Source organism: Rhincodon typus, chromosome 15, assembly GCF_021869965.1.
Source record: "Rhincodon typus isolate 14 chromosome 15, sRhiTyp1.1, whole genome shotgun sequence".
Classification (NCBI taxonomy): Eukaryota; Metazoa; Chordata; class Chondrichthyes; order Orectolobiformes; family Rhincodontidae; genus Rhincodon; species Rhincodon typus.
This window is the reverse complement of record NC_063346.1, coordinates 20846934-20867759: the sequence shown is the minus strand read 5'-3', so window position 1 is coordinate 20867759 and position 20826 is coordinate 20846934. Positions and strand designations below refer to the sequence as shown.

At 37.4% G+C, this 20826-nt stretch overlaps 1 protein-coding gene across 3 annotated transcripts in view; it reads right to left on the bottom strand.

Moving 5' to 3' along the window:
- Nucleotides 1–3543: 3543 nt before the first annotated feature.
- Nucleotides 3544–20826, bottom strand: part of cdk10 (cyclin-dependent kinase 10) — a 17936-nt gene continuing 653 nt past the window's right edge. For 2 of the 3 annotated variants that reach the window (XM_048606013.1, XM_048606014.1), the window contains exons 2-13: nt 16794–16865; nt 15218–15320; nt 13693–13774; nt 13402–13469; nt 11319–11371; nt 10853–10922; nt 10337–10396; nt 10040–10163; nt 8392–8531; nt 7300–7352; nt 5032–5158; nt 3550–4025 (exon numbers count right to left, since the gene is read on the bottom strand). In XM_048606013.1, coding sequence (XP_048461970.1) covers nt 5064–5158; nt 7300–7352; nt 8392–8531; nt 10040–10163; nt 10337–10396; nt 10853–10922; nt 11319–11371; nt 13402–13469; nt 13693–13774; nt 15218–15320; nt 16794–16865 — 920 coding nt within the window. In that variant the 3' untranslated portion in view covers nt 3550–4025; nt 5032–5063. Of the gene's footprint in view, nt 4026–5031; nt 5159–7299; nt 7353–8391; nt 8532–10039; nt 10164–10336; nt 10397–10852; nt 10923–11318; nt 11372–13401; nt 13470–13692; nt 13775–15217; nt 15321–16793; nt 16866–19272; nt 19346–20826 lie in introns of all 3 variants that reach the window. The other variant, XM_020516313.2, reaches the window with a different exon arrangement.

Genomic DNA, 20826 nt, shown 5'->3' with positions numbered 1-20826 from the left:
TCCTAATTTCAAAAGCAACCAATAATAGCCTGGAATTGAATAGTTTAAATGAATCTTCATACAATTACTTAATTGTATGTGATGGGTTGGTAAAATTGTGGTTTATTTTGTAAAAGCTATACTTAACATAATTTTCCTTACTTAGAATATCAATTTTTGCTTAAGGAAATAACCAAAGAATTATGTTGTTTGTAAATCAAATGCTCTACTTAAGCATGCACAGTATTGTCATTTTTATTACAAGTCGTTTTGCACAGTCATTTTGATGCAAGCTGATTTTTTTTCATGTGTAGGACTTTTTTTTAAAATTAACACTTTTCTAGAGTTTGTAATTTTGAAAAATGAAATGTATTGCTTGGAAAAATTAAACTGATTTACAGCTGATTTCTACTTTGAAATCATAATTCCAAATATGTACAGACAATGTTTGCTGGTTGGAGTGCAACTTTTTGTTATATCATATGCAAGAAAGCAAAATATAAGAACAAGGAAAATTATTTTTGTGACTAGTAAAAGTTTGACAGTGGAGTTGCAAGAATATCATTGTAACCATTGGGCAAAATCTTCAATTCTATCAATCAGAAATGCTTTACTGCAATTGAGGAAAGAGTCCAGAATTTTTAAAATATAAACAGTATTGTTTCTAGCAGTACTTTTTTTAAACACATAGTGTCACGTGGAATCTAAATCAACAGTCCCACATCTCCCAATTCAACACTGTAATTAGTCTTCTCCTGATTTATTGCAATTTCAAATTCCTTTAGTTTTTAATTGCTTCTGAAGTGTGGGTTTCATTTCTGATCAGGAATAGATATCTTAAAGTGGACTTCACCTAAATGATGGGAAAATATTGAAATTGAGGGGAGGGGAATAGAAAACCCCAGGACATTCTGCAGGTAAATCTGATAAGTATCAAAGTTAAGGAGAATTTTATTTTCTGATCCCATTATGGTCTCTCCCTGTATCCATCACTTTTTTTCCAGCCCTACAATCTTCCAAGAGCTCCCTGTTCCATTTCTGGTTTTTTTTATGCAACCCTGATTTCCTTCACCTCAGCATTTGCAGCTATGTTTTCAGGTGTCTCAGTCTGTTGAATCTAAGATCCTCTCCTTAAAGATCTTAACGCTCCTTTTTGAATACCACTTTTGACAGTTTTTTTTAAACCAAAGTTGTTATAGCTCATTGTTTAATGTCAAATTCTATTGTAATGCTCCAGTTCAGTGTTTTCAGATGTACTTATAAAGCACACTTTCAACTTTTTTAGGAAGTAACTTGCTTTATTACATTGTCACTGCTTTTACCCATGGTCAGATTTTTAAATGACTGGTATGTTACTACTAGAAAGGCTGCTTCCTGATCTTTGAGCACAAAATGTTTCCTCTTTAACAAATAGCAAATTATTGTTAAGCAACAATAGACTTTTCAATCAAATGTTGCAATATTTAAATGAAAATTTAAGTTCTGTTTTAATCCATTCAAGATCATGGCTGTTTTGTATCTTTACTTAATCTCCCTGCATTGGTCCAGGTTTTCATACCCTTTCTCTTGACAATTTTTTTTTGCATAGTATTGAACCACATTTATTACTGTTACGGCAGTATGTAGATGAGAGCAATCACTATCCTAAATGTTTCTCCACACTTTTTCTCTTACAATAACATTTTGTTGACTGGTGTCCTCTGGGAATGGTTGGTGTCATTTAACATGGAGGTACCAGAGCATGTTTTAATTTTAAGAAAGTGAGCAATGCAATGAAACAGGGACATATGACACAATTGTTAAAAGATAACTTAGCTTCTGGGATTTGGCTTTTTTAAGCAACTCCCAAGACCACAGAAGGTGAGATACCCCCACATTATCATTCTGAGGTGCAAGGCTGGTTGTTAGGACTTGGATAACAAAGTTTATACTATCCTGAATGTATTCTTATTGACACTGCTGCCAGTGGAAACAATCTTCCATCAATTGTCTGTTAGAACAATCCCAATGTCTTATGTCAACAGAGGTGGCTGTTGTCAAATTAAAAAGGAAGGAGAAGGTGTGTGTGTGTGAACTGAGGTACCCTGAAGATTGAAAGGACACTTGCTTCTTGGGCCGGGACACAAGCCTGAATGGTCTAGAGCAGTTAACCCTCTAGCGACAATATTGGAGCTGTTGGGGGATGTCACCTTTCTGGGTCTTCAATCACCTCAGAAATGAACAGCCCATTGTAAGCTGCCTCAGCATTATTGGTAGTCTTCTCACGTGGAGGTGGAGGAGAGAGGGGAAGAAAATAGTTGTCATATGTAGCTCGTAGAAGGCCTGCTGAAGCCTAAATTGGTGGCCAGCCAGGAAATACAATAAAATGGAGTGCAACATACTGGGCTGACTCATCTCATACTTCAAAATGGAGCTCCAGTTTGATCAGTATAATCATTTCCCAGTATTACTTTTTTTAAAAAACGCTCAGCATAAACTGCCACTTAACCTTAATTGACCATCCACCTCTGGATGGTGGGCAACCACACTTTTGCTATTCCAGTCTTATCCCATGTGCTAGGAAGATGCCAGGCTCTCCTGCCACTAGTGCTCATCACCACTTTACCAGTCCATTTCCGGACAGTTTGTAAATTCTTGGTCTCTTTGCACCTGTTAGCGAGGAGTTCAGCATTTCTTAACTCAAAAGGCAGCCTTTGCAACATGTTCTGCTTCTGTATGCATGATTAGTTCTTTATAACATTAGATGTATTGAACTGTAAATATTGTAATACATCATTTATGCAAAGGCAAATCTGAAACAATAAGCAAAGATGACCAAAAATAATCCAATCCTATGATTTAAACAGGCAGAAGTGTAAATGTCAATGGCAGTACACTGCTGTAAAGAATACAGCCCCTTGAGCCTGATCTGCCATTCCAGAACATCCACTTCAGTGCCATATTCCCATGATATCCCCATATTTTTTCATATCAGTGACTAAGAATCTAAGTCTCTTCACCCTCCTCTCAATGCACTTTTCCATCAAGCTTTGTGTCATCTGCAAACTTGGAAATATATTGCAATTAGCTCCCACATCCAAATCATTCGTATAGATTGTGAAAAGTTGGGAACCAGGTACTCGTCCTTGTAACACCCCACTGGTTAGAGCCTGCCAACCTGAATTTATTCCCACTCTCTGCTTTCTGCCTATTAACCAATCCATAATCTGTGCTAGTATTTTACCTGAATTCTATGCACTTGAATTCTGTTTAGCAAAAACTTTCTGAAAATCCAAATGCACTATCTACTGATAATGTCCTCAAAAAAAATAACTGATCATGATTCCCCAAATCCATGTTAACTTCTGGTTTTGTCAAATTTAAGAGCAGAAATATTTTTAGGATTATTCTGCACTGTCGCTTCTTGGTTTTTAGCACAAAACTGAATCGAGGCTGTCATATTCTGTTGATCTCAATGTCCTTAAAATATGATGATGCTGGATACTCCTCTCAAGTCTTGATATGAAACTTACAGAAATCAATGCCCCAGCATAAAGTGATTTTTCTACAACATCAACAAAATGCTTTTTTCCAGCATATAGCAGATTTATTATGAAGATCTGATCATAGCATTCTGTAACATTACATACACAAAATATCTTTAAATAATTTTTCCAGAATGTTACATTTAGACAAAATTAGAACATAAAACCAAAAAAAAGGATTCGGAACAAATTACAGCATAGTTTTCACTCACCTCATGACAGTATAGTAAAACAAAATGTTGGCAAATTGTTCAGTTTATGGACTTTGAGGCAACAGAACAGCAAAGTTGAAAGATTGATTAGTTTCATACAACAATGAAGTATTTTTAAAATCTTTTATTTCTGTTCTGTACTAGTGTTTTCTTCCCCACAGTCACATCATTTTGATTGATTCAGTGCATCTTCTCTGAACACTGATTTTCACCAGAGCATTGCCTTGTACTAGGTTGCTTGTAATAACAGCCACTTCACCCCATTCAGCATGGAATAGAGCACATTCTTCCTTGTCCCTTGAGCAATAATCTGAATGAAAGAATACATTACACATAGAATAAAAAGCTACAATATTTTGATAATTTACTTAATTTCTATAATGCTAGGCACTAACTTACTGCTGTAGTATGCTTTTAGTCACATGTTGCAATGCTTTAAATCCTCATTTAATCCATCAAAACTTTATTTTCTATTTAGTTATGTAATCTATAATAGTATATGAAAGATTTGCATAGAAGTTGGTGCAAAATTTAATGGTAGAAGAATAGCAAAATTACAGCAAGCAAAAACCAGCCACCCTACTTTTCTTGATAGTAACTAAATGCAGGTTTCTTTATAATCTAGATCAGAAACGAGTCAAAAGTCAACTAATAGACTATTGCATTGACATAACCTTTCTTTGTTAAAATGCCCTTTATGTGCATATTTTCTAATAGTTCATTCTTAATAGTGCAATCAATCACTTTGTTCAAAAGCACGGTGGTTCAGTGGCAGCGCCAGGGCCCGAGTTCGATTCCACCCGCGGGCGACTGTCTGTGTGGAGTTTGCACATTCTCCCTGTGTCTGCATGGGTTTCCTCCGGGTACTCCGGTTTCCTCCCACAGTCCAAAGATGTGCAGGTTAGGTGGATTGGCCATGCTACATTGCCTGTAGTGTTCAGGGATTTGTAGATTAGGTGGGTTCTGGGGGGATGTTCCGAGGGTAGGTATGGACTTGTTGAGCTGAAGGGCCTGTTTCCACATGGTAGGGATTCTATGATACATTCAAATAATGAGGTCCTGACTGATGAATACAATTCAGTTAGAGGGTAAAAAATAATGAAACTGTCATGTAATGGGACTTTGAAATTTGAAACCAAATGATGAGAAATGTATCCAATTCCAAAGAGAAAAAAAAACAATCACAATGTTTAGGCTGGGACTGCAGCAGGAGACGCCATATTACGTGTACTCAAAATACTGCAATGCAGATAGAATAAAATAGGCCCGACAAAAGAGAAAGCTACTTCATGTAAACACAAAAATCAGCCCTGTACCTGAGACGGCTTTAGGCAGTAGGTTCCTTACATCACACTTTTAAACGTTTTTGTTGATTGTCCACGCTAGAAGCTGCCCGCTTGTTTCGATGATGGGGGAAGGTAGGCATCAGCTCTGGTTCACATGCTTAAGAGAAATAGTTTTGATTTAGTTTGTAATAATTCAAATTAAAATCACACTGAATTTCAATCTTTTTATCCTTTTCTCATTTCTACCAAGTAGAGGCATTTGGATAAAAGTTATATCCTGAACAGCCATGAATTTGCAATTCGAGTCTGACACTTGGCACATTTAGTGTTGAAAGGGCATTTCAGGGTGTCAAACTACTTTTGCAATGGTCCCTACTTTACATTATAAGTAATGACAAGGCTATCAAGAAGCTGCAGTCTAAGTTACTCTGTTTCTCCAAAACGTTTCCTATACCTGACTCTTTTTGAAAGACTCTCTGTTGAAACACTTGGAAGGGAAGGAAGTTGCTGTACTTGTGGGACAGATGCCCAATAAATACATCAGTTTTTAAAAAATATTTAATCACGCATTCTTACACTTGCTAAGCCAGCACTTCCTAAGTGCCCTTGTCAAGGTGGTTTATTGTCCTGTTTAAGCTACTCCCAGAACTGAAAGTAATGCACTAAAATGTCAATGATTGTGTTCCCGTATCTGTGTACTTCTAAACGTGGCATTTTTGTTTGAACACAAGGGGCTAAATGCAGAATTTTCTGCTAGTCAACGACATATACTCCCATTCATTTTCAGATATGGTTGCAAGTTTCAGAAACTACTTTTTTAATGCGAGATTGAGTTTAAAGTAGAATTATGGGAATATCCTTTCAAACAGCTGTCCAATAATACAAAAGTTACAATATTGAAACTGACCTTTTAGCCTAAGAAACTGTGATCAGCATTAGTTATCTCCCCTGTTTTCATAACCATCTATCCAAATTAACTTAAATATTGACAGAAGTTTCTGCCTCAACTCTGGAAGTGTTACCACAGCTTCACAAATCACCAAACGCTCTTCTTTGATAACTCACTCTAGATCCTGCAACAATGGAAAACAGACCTACTTGTGTCTACCCTGCTCCATCCTTGCATTATTTTGAAGCACGTCTATACTCTATTGAGCTAAATTTTTATTCAGGGTTAGGAACCTGAAATGAGGACTAGTTCTAGGTTTTTGCCCTGCACAGCACGTCACAGATATACCCACTGCTACTTTGAAACAAGAACAGGGAGTGGCCTCACCATCCAATTAAGGCCAGCATGAGGGCTCATGATGCTCGAGGACCAATCGTTTGGATTAGCAGCCCCTTGGACAAGATGTGGTCTGCCAGCTGAAGATGGAGCACCAGCAGGGAAGGGTTAAGTTAATTTCTTGGTTTTTCAAAAAGGGCTATAACTGCCCCTGTGTGATCCTGGAGAGAGAGCCCCTCCAGAGGAGGATTTGCATTCACAGCTCAGTAGTGGGATAGGACCTTGCACAAAGAATCAGAGCTACCATGTGCCCCACTCCAAACACACCAGGTTATTGTGCCCACATTACTGACTGGAAATCCCAGTTAGAATGGAAATGAGATAATAAGCTCCTTAAGTAAATTAATTTGCTGATTTAAAAAAGGATACCTGCCACTTACTAACAGTGTTGCTGCTCCAACATTGAGCCAGTCTCTTGAAAAATATTTTGAGATCATGATGGGGAATCAAGACAATGGTCAACAGTACCAAATTGCAAGCCCACCCACCTAAGGTGAAAACACCAAATCCAGTGGATCAATTAGGCTTGAAAAGTCATGACAGCATTAAGTAAATTTATGAACAGGTTGATTAAAATAACTATAATCTAGCTCTAATGTCATATGTGACGAAACCGAGGTCTTTAGAAACCAAATATTCACATTTTACACACTGTTTACACTCAAGTGACCTGATGCAGTATTAGTCAATCTGGAACGTTTTTAATATTTAACATTTCAATTCCCTCACTCCTAAATATTGCTGTTTTTCAACAAGGAAGCTGGGTTTGCAACTTTGAAAATCTAGACAGGAGCAAGGGGAGATCTGGACAGACCACCAAAAGCAATAAGTTGTTGCAACAATTCTTACATGATAACTCAAAAGGAACATTGATTATTATACAATACAGAAGTATATAAGATCCACTGAGGTAATTCTAATTTATTGTAAAGGAATTGGCACATTCAGAATCAAATCTGTACTTCTATATATAATGAAGCAAATTATTGCAAAATATTTCCAATATTACTTACGTAATGGTTTTTCTTTAAAATAGGAACTTTCCAGACTGTCCTCCGCAGTTGCCCTAAACACAAAAGTAGTATCCATCAACCTCTTATGTTACATGCTAATCACACAAGCACAGTGCTATAAAATACACATACACATGCACAATTGCTTTTGTTGCAATCTAGCAGATCTGTACAATGCTTTGTAAAATTCACAATTAATTGTCCAAGTTGCTGAGCCATCAACAACCATAGTTTTTTGATGAAAAACTCAATGCAGCAAACTGAAATGCATGCTTTGGATAACTTAATGGCTTTTGTAGCACTTAAACTAGTGAAAGAACATTGGGGGAAAACTATTAAAAACAAACACAGCCTGAAAAGACCAAACCGTATTTAGAAAATTTGTCCAAGGAAGACAGAAAATAACATGAGATACACTGATTTTCATCAAAGTCAACACAGACTAACAGTCCAAAGTAAAAAAAAAAATCCTCAGAAACAGAAAAGGTGGACATCCAAGATAGAATTCACATGGATATATTCAGGATCAAGTGGGCTTTATGGGACAAGTTGCATTTATCACATTGGATTTTCTGCAACAATGAAACAATGATCTCAACCTTCGTGTTTCTAGCAGTAGACTAAAAGTTTATTTTTGTTTGTAGTGGTGTTAATATTACAGTAGTAATAAAAGGTCAGAAATAATGTTATCCATTTAAAATTGATCAAATACTGTAAATAATATTGATCAAATACTATAAATAAAATTGATCAAATAATGCTATAGTAAAGTTTCGAACAGTTAAATTGGTTTATTACTGTGACAAAAATATTTATTTCAACATCATACCAATTGAAAATTTAAAAAGGACAAGTGTTGCACCAGGAAGTTCCCTGAATAAAGGGTAAAATTGTTTTAGACCAGGAGACCAATATCAAACGATATTATGACCAACCCTATGCTTAATTTTATAGTCTCACCTTCTTTTGCTGTGCTATTTCAACAAACATACTGATATAATACATGGAAGCATTAGCTTCCTCCAAATGCCCTATTTCCATCAGGACACAAAAAAAAATCTGTCACCATGTATAAAATAGATGTTAGAATACCTCTTTTTTGGATCGTACATGAAGAGGAAGTTGAGAAGTCGGAGACCTGCTTCTGACAGCCACGGAAACTTGTGCTTCAGGTTATTGTAAGGCTGTTTTCTCAGAGTGTATTGACCCACTAACGGCAGGTTGGAAAAACCCTGTAGCACATCATAAGTACAGGTAAATAGTGACTCAACAAAATGGGAGGAGCATCAGAAGCAGTGTGGTGAAATACTCTCAAAACTAGGCAAAAAGGAAATCTTAGAACAGAAGCACAATGAAAAGGTTGAACAGACTTCAATATGTGGCAAAGTAACTTTTGAACTTTTTTAAAAAAAATCTAGTTAGCTACATTCAAACCTACTTTTAGCGATAACAAAGCAAAATAGTGCAGATGCTGAAAATCTTGAAATAATAGCATAAATTACTGCAGTTCAGTCAGATGGATGACCATCTGGAGAGAGAAACAGAGTTAAAGGGCCAAAGATTTTAAAGACCATGGAGATGGATGGCCTGCAATTTCCCACCACCAGCAGACAATCTGGAATGTTTCCTCCTCAAGAAAATTTTTAAACATGCTGATTTGGAGGGAAATGGCTATTTGCCCACAGAAGTGGAAAGCCAATTATACCTCTTCATGTACCATTAAGGTTACAGCACAGACACTGGTTGGAATTTTTCAGTTGGCACTCAGGCATCACAATATGGCTGAATCTCAGACGATGATTGGAGATGGACACCAGCAGATAGTGATTGCTGCAGACACAAGTCGTCCTTTATAGGGGCACCCTTTCAACTACGATGACCTGGAAGGTGTAGCCTCACTTCATTTTGAGTCTTTAATAATTCTTCAGAGGGTGCCCCCAAGGTGGACGTGAAAAGGGTATTTCTTGTGGTGGCGTCCAGAACTAGAAGCACTGTATTAAAATTAAGAGTCACTCTTAAAGGACTCAGATGAGGGGAATACTTTTCTCTCAGAGGGTTGTACCACTTTTGGACCTCTGCCTCAGTAGGCAGTTAAAGTGGTTATTAATTTTTTTTTTTAAACAGCAGAGGTAGATAGATTCTTGTTAGGCAAGGGAATCAAAAGGTTATCCGGCATAAATAAAAATGTGGAATTCGGAACACAGATCGGCCCTGAACTTCAGAGCTGGCTCAAGGGGCTGAATGACCTCCTTATGCTTTGTATCTTGACATGTTCTTCCTGCCCCCTGCCCCCATCTTCTCTCAGCTTAAAAACTGTTGCCTTTCCATCTTTAGTTCTGATGAAAGGTTATCAACCTGAAACACTAACTCTGTTTCCGAACACAGATGCTGCCTCACCTGCTGAGGGAATTTTTGCTTTTATACTACTTTTTATGTTCATCTATGACACAGAGACAAGCTCTTTAAACCTCCATATCCCGTTATGTGTAATTAATCAGGAATAATGCTCACAAGTACAAGAGGTGCTTGTATCTGAATTTTCTAACAAATACTTTATATTTTGACTTTATACTAGGGAAGAATGACTTAAAAGCTAACAAGTTGAAATTACACTTCCAAGATGTAACTTACCACACTTAGAGAGTTATGCTCTACAGTATTCGCTGCATCTTAACACAAGTTATTAATACATCTTGGCAGTGAGGGGGCAAATCTCTGATGAATTCAGACAATGACTTACTGGCCATATATTCTCATTCGGAGTCCCTAATAACTGAACGATCAGATCGATCTGATGGATTTCAGAGCTCCCCGGAAGCAAAGGTTTGTGAGCCAGCAGCTCTGCAAGAATACAACCCACTGCCCTACAAACAGTAAAAAGAACAAATTATGAGAAAATCTGCAACAATGTTTGCAACAAACAAAAATCCGAGTAAGACCCAGTAAATAAGATACCTTGTTTTCCACAGATGCTGCTCATTTACTGAGGATCTCCAGGGTATCCTATTGTCTATTTTACACTAAATAAGATACGTACCACATATCAATAGCTGTCGTCTGGGTCTTTGTTCCCAATAGTAATTCTGGTGCTCTGTACCTAAGAACAAAGCATGCAATATTTGATCAAAATTTCAGAGCTCCTGAATATTCACAAGCAACCTCTATTTTTAAATGATGCGCAAGTCAAAATAAGTCATGGCACCTTTGGTTTTGCAAAATAAATGTGATTGGAACATGGCAGAAGTTGGAAACAAAGAAGTGTTATATTTCTACAAGCCTGTGGATGTTGATCGACAAATTGTCAGTTTAATTTCCTTGACTAATTACTGATACTGCTGCTGTGAAGATGAACATTCAAACCATAACATTATGTATATCATTTGCAACAATTAAGGGCAAGAAAACTTCTCAGAGATTCAGAGAGAGGTTTAACGCTGATGGCAGGATCATGCTGCTTGAAGTGAAGCGTCCAAGCTGCCTACTACTTTAGCATCAAATCATATCATAATCATCAGAAAACAGGAGCTACATTAGTTTCTGTCAGCCAACCTACCATAGAGTTACCACTTTTGGAGTCATAGGCTTCAGAGGCACTCCATATGCACGCGCCAATCCAAAATCAGCTGGAAAGAATAATAGATTTAAAACAGTTAGAGGAGGAAAGCAATGCAGTGTCTAATCAGTACAAGGTGGTAATAGTTAATGTTGAAGGGCAGTCAACATTATGCACAGCAAGATTCCATAAATAGCTAAGAGATGAATGATCAGGTAATGTGTGGATGCAAAATACCTAAACATCAGGGTAAGTGAACAGTGGAAAACAAAAAGTTGACAAATGAAAAATTGCATCAGTTTTCAAAAGCTTATTATAAAATGGTTCCACAGAGAAGTCCCATCTTAAATTTATGAAACATTTGCCTTTCATGAAATTTATCAGCAATTTAAACTGACAACTAATTTTATAACACCAAAAGCTAATGATACCAATGAGAATATAAATAAGGTGTTACACATCTTACCTATCTTAACACACCCTTTATCAGTCATTAACAAGTTGGACACCTTAAGGTCTCTGCAAAAAAAGAATGATGTTTGTTACCAACAAGTCACATGTTTGAAAGCTCATCCCAAAGCTGTAGATGAGGTGCAAGTTGCTCATGCAGCGTTGAATCTGAGCAAACCAATTTCTGACTCAGTTCATTTCTAAGGCAGCTACTACAGTTTTCATCAACAATTAAATTATTTATACAGAAAGATGTGAGAATTATATGTTTGTAAAAAGCATCAATTGAAATAAGTATTTCCTTAAATAAATAAAAACAACCATGTCAGGAGAATGCAGATGCTCTAGTTGTTTAATCAATTCAGATTCGGCTATGCCGAGCTATGTGGGATAAATATAACCACAGATTAGTGGTGTAAATTCAGGAAGCTTGTTGGTTATTTACATGGTGGCGCTGAGCAACAGAAATTACTACTAGAGGGTTCAGCAGATATTTCTGAGGGGCAGTGCAAACAATCAAGTGGAAGTGCCCATCATATATTCATGTTAGAACCAGCACAAGTCTATAATATTTGAATGGGGAAATACTGCTACTGTGCTGTGGTTACATCGAAAAGTTCTCAAAAATTCTGTACCAATGAATCAAATAAAATTGGGAAATAAAGAACTACCGGCCAGGAGCTAACAGATATCTCCATGTTCTACTTCAAAATAGTGCCATGGGTTCTTCTACGTTCACGTGAAAGGGCAGATTGGTCTCACTGAATGTCTCAGCCAAATGTCTGTATCCCAGTAATGCTCTGAAGTGTTAGCATTAAATTTGAGCTCAAATCCAGGAGTAGATCTTAATCCCACAACATTCTGGCACATTGGCAAGACTTCTACAATTGAGTCATGCTTGCTTGGAAATGTGCATCACTGAGAACCATGTTACCTCTAGGTGTAACCCTAACTGAACCCTATTGCTTTTCCCCATTTGCTGAAGCCGCACACTAATTTTTTGTGATTCTCATACTATGACATCCATGTTCCCTCTAAGCTGCACAGCTGAAAAACCCTACACACACTCAATCGTCCTCCACGTCTGACTTCCACGCTGGTTTTAAACATAGAATATACAGAACTTAGGAGTTTTTGTAGGAACAACTAATTCCCTCTAAACCACCAAGTTATGCAAGTTCCCTCTATTTAAATTACTGTTTTCTATTCTTCCTGTCAAAATAAACACGTTCACATTTTCCCTTATAATATTCTATCTGCCAACTTACTTAATCTATCTTTACATCTTTTCAGTTTCTCTACCTTTTCTTGACAACTTACTCTCCTATTTTGGTATCATCAACAAATTTACACTCCATACATTCAGTCCCTTCATCCAAGTCATTGATACAGATTGCAAATGTTGAGACCCCAACACTGATCTCTGTGACATTCTACAAGTTACAGCTTGCCAATTCAAAAATGACCCAGTTAACCCTGTTTCCTATTACGTAACTAAATATTTATTTACACTAATGTTATACGCTACACCATGTACTCCTATCTTGTGTAGAAACAAGATATTATGTTTATCAGCACCTTTTCGAAATCAAAGTACATCATATCAGCACGTGCCCCTTTATCTCTCAGATTTACTACCTGTTCAAAAAAATGATATTCCTTAAAAATGATTTGTCTTTCACAAAACTATGCTGACTTCACCTGATCACATTATAATTTTCCAATGGTCCTGCTATAACTGCCTTAATAATTGATTCTAGCTATTTTTCTATGACAGATATTAGACCAATTGGCCTAGCTTCCTGATGGAAAGCAGTATTGACATATTTTCGAGTCAACCGTTCAAACATGTTATTACACACCTCTACAGTACATGGAACTTGAACCTGGGCCTGATGAAGAGGAGGCAGGGTCACCATTCAGCCACCTTTCATGTACACCACCTGGTAATCAGTTTACCATAGTCAATAGAATCAAATGACAGATTCTGTTACAATCAGGGTGCTGTATTTTTTTTTTAAATGCATGTTACATCTGACAAATGTTTTAGATTGGAAGCAATAGTATGTCTGTGGCACTCAGTTTCTCAATTCTCTCACCTGTGAATAATAAAGTTTTCATGTAGATATCGCAATCCCTTCAATAATTGCAGAATTATACATTTTACCTTAAAAGAAAGAAAATTCAATAGTTCATGCATGAAATATTTAGAAAGACAAAAGAGTAATTTTATATAGTAATTTTTAGTCACTACGATAGCATAAAAGAATTAAAAGTGAGAATGAAAAGTGATGCTTTAATCAAGGAGTTGTTACCTAGCTAGACTTTGAAGTTATTTGAATAAACAATTACTACAAGTATTTGAAAATCTGGAACAGTTCTACATTTACCTGAGCCTCTGAAAATGGTGACTGCATATTTTCCAAAAGACTCGCAAGATCCTGTTCACAGTATCCCATTACCAGGAAAATACTGCAGAAATAAAAATGAGAACATATTCATCACCTCTTAACCATCTTCATGTACTCCCTTAGTAGCAGCATTAAATAAAGTACAGGCCAACAGTATAGGAATACACTTTTCCTAACTGTATGTAATATCCAGGGAGATGAAGCATTACTTTGACACCAATCAAAGGATAGCACTTCTGACAGTGACATATTCTCTCAGTACTGCAGTGGACTAGCATCAGCACTAATCAGAAATGTTGTATTTGATGCAATAGAAATATTCTAAATTTTACTGAGTATATATATTTTCCAGTTATAATCTGTCATTCTATGACAACTACCATTTTGTACATTTACCAGATAGAGAACATACAACCAGATGATCCTCTATTTTCCTCTTTATACAGAAGTAAACAGTGAGTGTTTTGTCAATCTTGACATGAAACACTAACATAAGTTAAAGATTTATTAGGGAAAGTTGTGCATACATTTTTTTAAAATACATTTTCTCTTAATTATCATCCATCCCATCCATTGCTGAGCTTGCCCTGAATAGAGCACCATCCTGCAGTTCTACTATCCCATTCTGATTATGTGTAAGGCGCCTTGCCTCATTTCTCAGGAGGCCCCACTAACCCAGATATGTATTAGCTTCCAGGACTGCCGGAACCACAGCGCCTGCCTAGCGATAACTGTTTAGTCTCTGGCCGTGCAAATGCACCGAGCCTCCGGGCCAAATGCTGAGCTCCCTAAGTGAAAGTTCTCAGCTATGTTGTGCTACTTAAATAGAAGGAAATCATCAACATGGACTCAACTCAAACCATCTCAGAAACAAGTTCCATTCATGTTATCTGACAATCTGCAAATTTTCTACCGACTTGCTGGTTTGCCTGGACCCTCAAATGAGAAATTTGGTGAGTCTTGATTGTAGAAAAGGATAACAGTAATAAAGAGAAACAAACTGACAATTTTGATGAAAGTAAAAGTTACACTTTTGATATAGCTCATGGAGTAGTGGGGCTTAGGTAGCAGCTCACTCAGAGTTATAGAGTCGTACAGCATGGAAACAGATCCTTTGGTCCAACTAGTCTATACCACCCATGTTCACAAACTAAACTAGTCCCACCTGCCTGCAATTGGCCCATTTCCCTCCAAACCTTTCTTATTCGTGTACTTACCCAAATGTCTTTTAAATGTAACTACATGCATCCACCACTTCATCTGGCAGTTCATTCCATATATTAACCACCCTCTGTGTAAAGAAAGTTGCCCCCTCACATCCTTTATAAATCTTTCTCCTCTCACCTTAAAAGTATGCCCACTAGTTTTGAACTCCCCCACTTTAGGGGGAAGACCTTTGTCCTTCACCTTATCTATGCCCCTCCTGATTTTATAAACCTCAATAAGATCATCCTTCAACCTGCTCCGCTCCAGTGATAAAAGTCCCAGCCTATCCAGCACTAACCTGTCTAAGTGGTTTCCCACCACTACTTCTTTTAGCTCCACAATATTAGGGTGCCGCAGTTTAAGGAGCAGATTAATCTCTCTCAAACTACTGATGGGGATTCCTGCAAATAAAGAAGAGAAAGGCAAAGTGTATACATGCAGCAGATAGAATTGCAGTAAAATCCTATTTGCTTATCCTTATGTCACATTTATTTAACTAAAAGTGATCAAAATGTATTTAAGTGATTGAAAACAGCATTGGAAAGATGGCAGGTCATAACAGCTGCTATGGAAATGTAAGGTTTTTAAAAATGTCATCATACCCAGCTGCATTTGGGCTTATACTCATTTTCTCTTTTACAAATTAGTGGAATTAGACGCTTGCAAAGAGTTGCTTATGGTGCTGTAATGTAATTGATGAATAAATCCATAACTGGTACTCCAAGATCTATTAATATCAGCTTTATTGCTGAAAACTGATTCAACTTTTTATGCTGTCCAGGGTTCAATGATGCATATTTATGAGATCCACAAAAGAATAAATTTATTTCATTACTACTCTTTAATCCATATTAGCATTCCAGTTTTCAGAGTGATGCAATACTGGTCAATGGTGCTGAGCAAACAGAGATTACTAGCAATAAAGTTAATGCTTAACAGAATAATAAGTGACAGGCATTTTACAACTTACCATTTGAAGAGTATTTTAACTTTCGAAATAACCCACGTGCTGCAATACCTATCAGCCATTAATATTGGTTTAATACTACAACCCACTGTGTTTGGTATTTGTGTGTTAATGGAATGTAATCTCAATTACAGTTTGGTATACATTCAAAGAGACATGACTAGACTGTGGTAGCAATTTTATTTACTGTTTTCGCAACTTAAAAATAAAAGTAATTAGAGCAATTGCACAAGATGACATTATTTACACTTGGTCCCATTTTCATTCCCCATGCTGAAAAGAACACCCTGTTTGTGGCGCTGTCAGCATGATTGAGTGGTCTAGTAGGCTGTAGGCCCAAGGATCATTCTAGAGACTTGAAACAAAAATGTAGTCTTACACTCCAGTGCAGTACAGAAGGAGTAAAATAACGTCAGAGGAGCCATATTTCAGAAAAGCCATTAAACTAGCTGTTCTGTTAGGTGGATGTAAAAGAACCTATCGCTAATATCAAGCCGGAGCATGGACATTATCTCCAGTGGCCTGGTCAATATTAATCCTCAATCAACTTCATAAAAATATATAATCTGGTAATTATCACACTGTTTATTGGAGATCTCTTTGTGCAAATTAGCTGATTTTCCTTCAAAACAACAGTAGCTTTATATCGATACCCACGTGGTGCCTGGCTGTAAAGTATATTGAAAAATCCTGGTTCATAAAACGTATTGCAACGTATTTTGGAGGCAGCTGAACTAACTGGTAAATTGTGTATGCAAAATAAGACCAAAATAATACTGGTTCAAAATATACACTTGGCGCGCAATGAGTTTTGGTATTATTTCTAAAAGGTTTCGTAAGTTTCTAAAAAGAATGCACTTTCACGAGCAGATTGAAAACAGCATCAATCTTGATATTTCTCACTTACCATCCCTTTCTTTATCCATTCGAACCTTCTTAAGGGCAACAATTTCATCACTTTTTGTATCATGAGCACGGTCTAAAACATGAAAAATGTGAATGCAGAAATTACTACCTTGTGGCACGAGTTAGCTCAGCTGGCTGGACGTGCGAGGGTTCGATTCCTACACCAGCTGAGATTATCATGAAGGAATCTCCTTCTCAACTTCTCCCCTCACCCTCAGTGGTGACCCTCCGGTTAAAACCACCACCAGTTATCTTTTTCTAATGACAGAGCAGCCCTATGGTCCAGAAGACTATGGTGACATAGCTCACCTTTACTACCTTTAGTTTATCACTGCTATTTGTAGGAGTTTGCTGTGTGCAAATCCAAAGCTTTTTTTTGTATTTGCTTATGTTTATTAGCTCAGTCCTTAAAATGGGGACATTCTTTTGCTGTTTTCTTTTTGATGTACAGTGATGGAGAACCCAAAGTCTCCTTATATTTGATTAAGAAAGGTATATACTCATGGAATCCTTTAGGGTGCTTGGTCTAGTTGGGTTCACCTGTCAATGGTAGTAGATATACTGCCAGAGGCTCAAAGGGAAAATAACTGTATCCCGAGAGAATAGCAACTATATGTACCAAAAGTAACAAATTGCCAAGGTAACAGTATTATACTAATCTTGTTATCCCAATGGGAAATAAAGTGGTTAGTAAAATTCTAATTAGTTTTTCCTCTCAATATAATCATTATTATCATCAGTCAAAAGTGAGAGAAATGTTTAAAAACTATTTCAATTTGTATGGTTAAAATGACCAAAAATACTCAGCTCAGAAATAAATGGGAACATCCTTGCAAAACCAGGGATCTAAAAACAGGAGGTTCAAGAAAGACATTTTAGAATGTGGCATCCATTTTTAAACAATTTTACTTGGACAATTCAGCACCAAACTTCCTGCCTATTTGGCTGCTTGCACATTGATCAGTTCCAGCCCTCCTAGCAACCTTTGACCCCACCTGATCAGGGCTAACGTGAATTGTCCACTGCCCAAAGGGCTCGGCTTCAAATCCAAAATCAAATATTCAGTGAGGCCTTGGTTGTGAAGCTGTCAGTTTTGAGAGCGTGTATCTTTAATGCTCTTTGAATCCCCCAACTGTCAAATTTGATAATAAGCAATGTTCCCCACCTGTACAGCCATAATCCGAAAGATCCTGCACAAGCCATGAGCAAGTTGGTACCTTTAAATGACCAAAACTATATGGCCATGCAAAAAGAAACTTAGAAGGACTGTGCACTTAACCGCACATGCCCTTAAAATTTATACCATAAGATCTAAGAGCAGAGCTAGACCTTTCAGCCCATTGAGCGTGCTCCACCATTCAATCATGGCTAATATGCTTCTCAACTCCATTCTCCTGCCTTTGCCCCATAATCCTTGGTCCCCTTACCAATCAAGAACCTGTCTATCTCTGTCTTAAATACAATCATTGCCTTGGCTTCCACAGTTTACTGTGGCGATGACTTCCACAGATTCACCACTCTCCAGCTAAAAAAATTCTTCCTCATCTCAGTTCTAAAGGGTCGAGGCTGCACTGAGGCTTAGCTCCTAGTCTCTCCAACTAAAGGAAACACCTTTCCCACATCCACTCTATCAAGCCTCTCAGTATTCTGTAAGTTTTATTCAGATCCCCCTCCCCACTTATCCTTTTAAAACTCCATCAAGTTGACCCAGAGTCTTCAACTGCACCTCTTATGATAAGCCCTTCATCCCCAGATCATTTTTGTAAATGTCCTGTGATCCCCTCCAAGACCAGCACATCATTCCTTTGATATAAGGCCCAAAACTACTCTCAATATTCCAAACGCGGGTCTGACCAGAGCCTTACACAGCCTCAGCAGTACATTACTACTGTTGTATTCTAGCTCTCTTGAAACGAACGCTAACATTGCATTTACCTTCCTAACTGCATGTTAACCTTAACAGAATCCTAAACTAGGACGCCCAAATCCCTTTGTGCTTCAGAATTCTGAAACCTTTCTCCATTTAGAAAATAGTCTACACCTCTATGCTTCCTACCAATATGCATAACTTCAAACTTTCCCACATTTTATTCCATCTGCCACTTCTTTACCCACTCTCCTAGCCCGTCCAAGTCCATCTGAAGCCTCCCGGCTTCCTCAACACTACCTGTCCCTCCATCTATCTTTGCATCAACTTGGAGGGAATGTTGGTCATATTATCTTTAACATGTATGCTTCAATACTATTGTATACTTCATCTGTCCATCACAATAAATAACAGCTATTCACCCCTCAGCCTGACCTGTCATTCAATGAGATTGTGTCTGATTTGATTGTGACTTTAATTTAAAATTTTGTAGGAAACAAATTATGAACCTGAAGATTTCAACAGCTTTATCCATTTTGAATAGATAAAACACTTAGTGAGAAAGAGAAACCATCTCCTAACACAAATACAAAAAAAATTAAACTGGACTTACACACAATACCATAGGTCCCTTCACCAATGCGATTTAATTTTACAAATTCTTTCACACTTCTGCTTCTTCCTAGCTGCAAATAAAAACATAAACAATCTATTTCACACAGAGTTTCTGTCCGGGGTGTTTGTATAATGGTTGGTAGTAACTTCTATCTTATGTGAGATATTGTATTATGATTCTCTTTACTAACTCACTCACAAGCACTCTTTGTTTTTACCATGCTGTGTTTCCATTCACAAAACCACGTTCTTGCAGTACATTTGACTCTTTCAAGATAAACTAAATTAAACATCCCTTCCTCGGCTGCCAATCTATTACTGTTTCTTTACACCTTTCAATTCTTATCGGCCCCATGCTGCAAGCAGTGTTTAGGCCTGTTTCTGTGTCAGAGGCTACCCCTGTAATACTGTAACCTACACAGAACGATGCCATCCCCACCATTGTGTTTCCATAACTCACTCGAAACTATGGAAAGGTTGTAATATTAATTAGCCGTTAGAAACCATCTTTCGTGACTGAATAGGCTGCAGGACATCAAACAGTTTCCTCCACTAGTATGTCCCTCCACTCTGCTGCTTTTTATCTCTTTGAAATTTCCTTATACACTACCTATTTTTATCACACTGTACTATGTATTTCTAACTTTTATTTAGGGCTACCATCTTGTACTAACGTGCAGATTTATACTTTTCAAATACACATTAAATCTACTAACATTTCTAACTTTAAAGACAAAAAGACTAACACCTCTTAATTATGCAAACTGAGACCAGCCAGACATTCTAATACCATCAGGAGTAACAGCCGGCATTTAGCACGTGCTTAAACCATCTTCTGCTTTCCCAGGACAGATGTCACGCAAACTTGTGTACAATAGACACAACTATGTGACACCATTATGCTAAAATTTTAATGTATGTAAAAACTGTGTACAAAAGCAGCTACTGTAAAACTAGACTTTGGATTCCATCACCATCTCAAACTGTGCTACTGCGGATGCTCAATAAAGAGGCTATTTTTGCCACTCATCAATCTCAGTCATTATTGAAACACGATTTCATACTTAAAAGACCTCTCCAGCACCAACCAGACAAACTCAACCACATGAAGCCAAGGTTATTCAGAGATCTCAAATTGCTCAATTCCTCGAGAATCTGTTGACACTCCACAGACTGGCTTCTCAACTCCATATACCCTGTGGTTAGGTTACCACAGGGCGTAATGGGACATAGGAACATTTATTATGTCTCCATAACAAAAGCTTTTGTGGGAGACATGACAATCAAGTTGCAGTGGCACCATCCAGAACTTTGGGAACAACAGGTTCAACATCGAATATCCTGTGGAGAAACTGATGTGAGATGCTAAAATCTACCACATCTATCAAGGCACTGCTAAGATCCAAACATTGTGTTGACATGCAATGATCATTGAGAAGTACAAGCAGCGAAAGATCTGTCTGTTCAGTCTGATCTAACTGCATATCATTTAAATGGTTAACAACGCAATTCCAATTCTTAGATTGATCCCACTTTTTCTTCTTTGCAATGG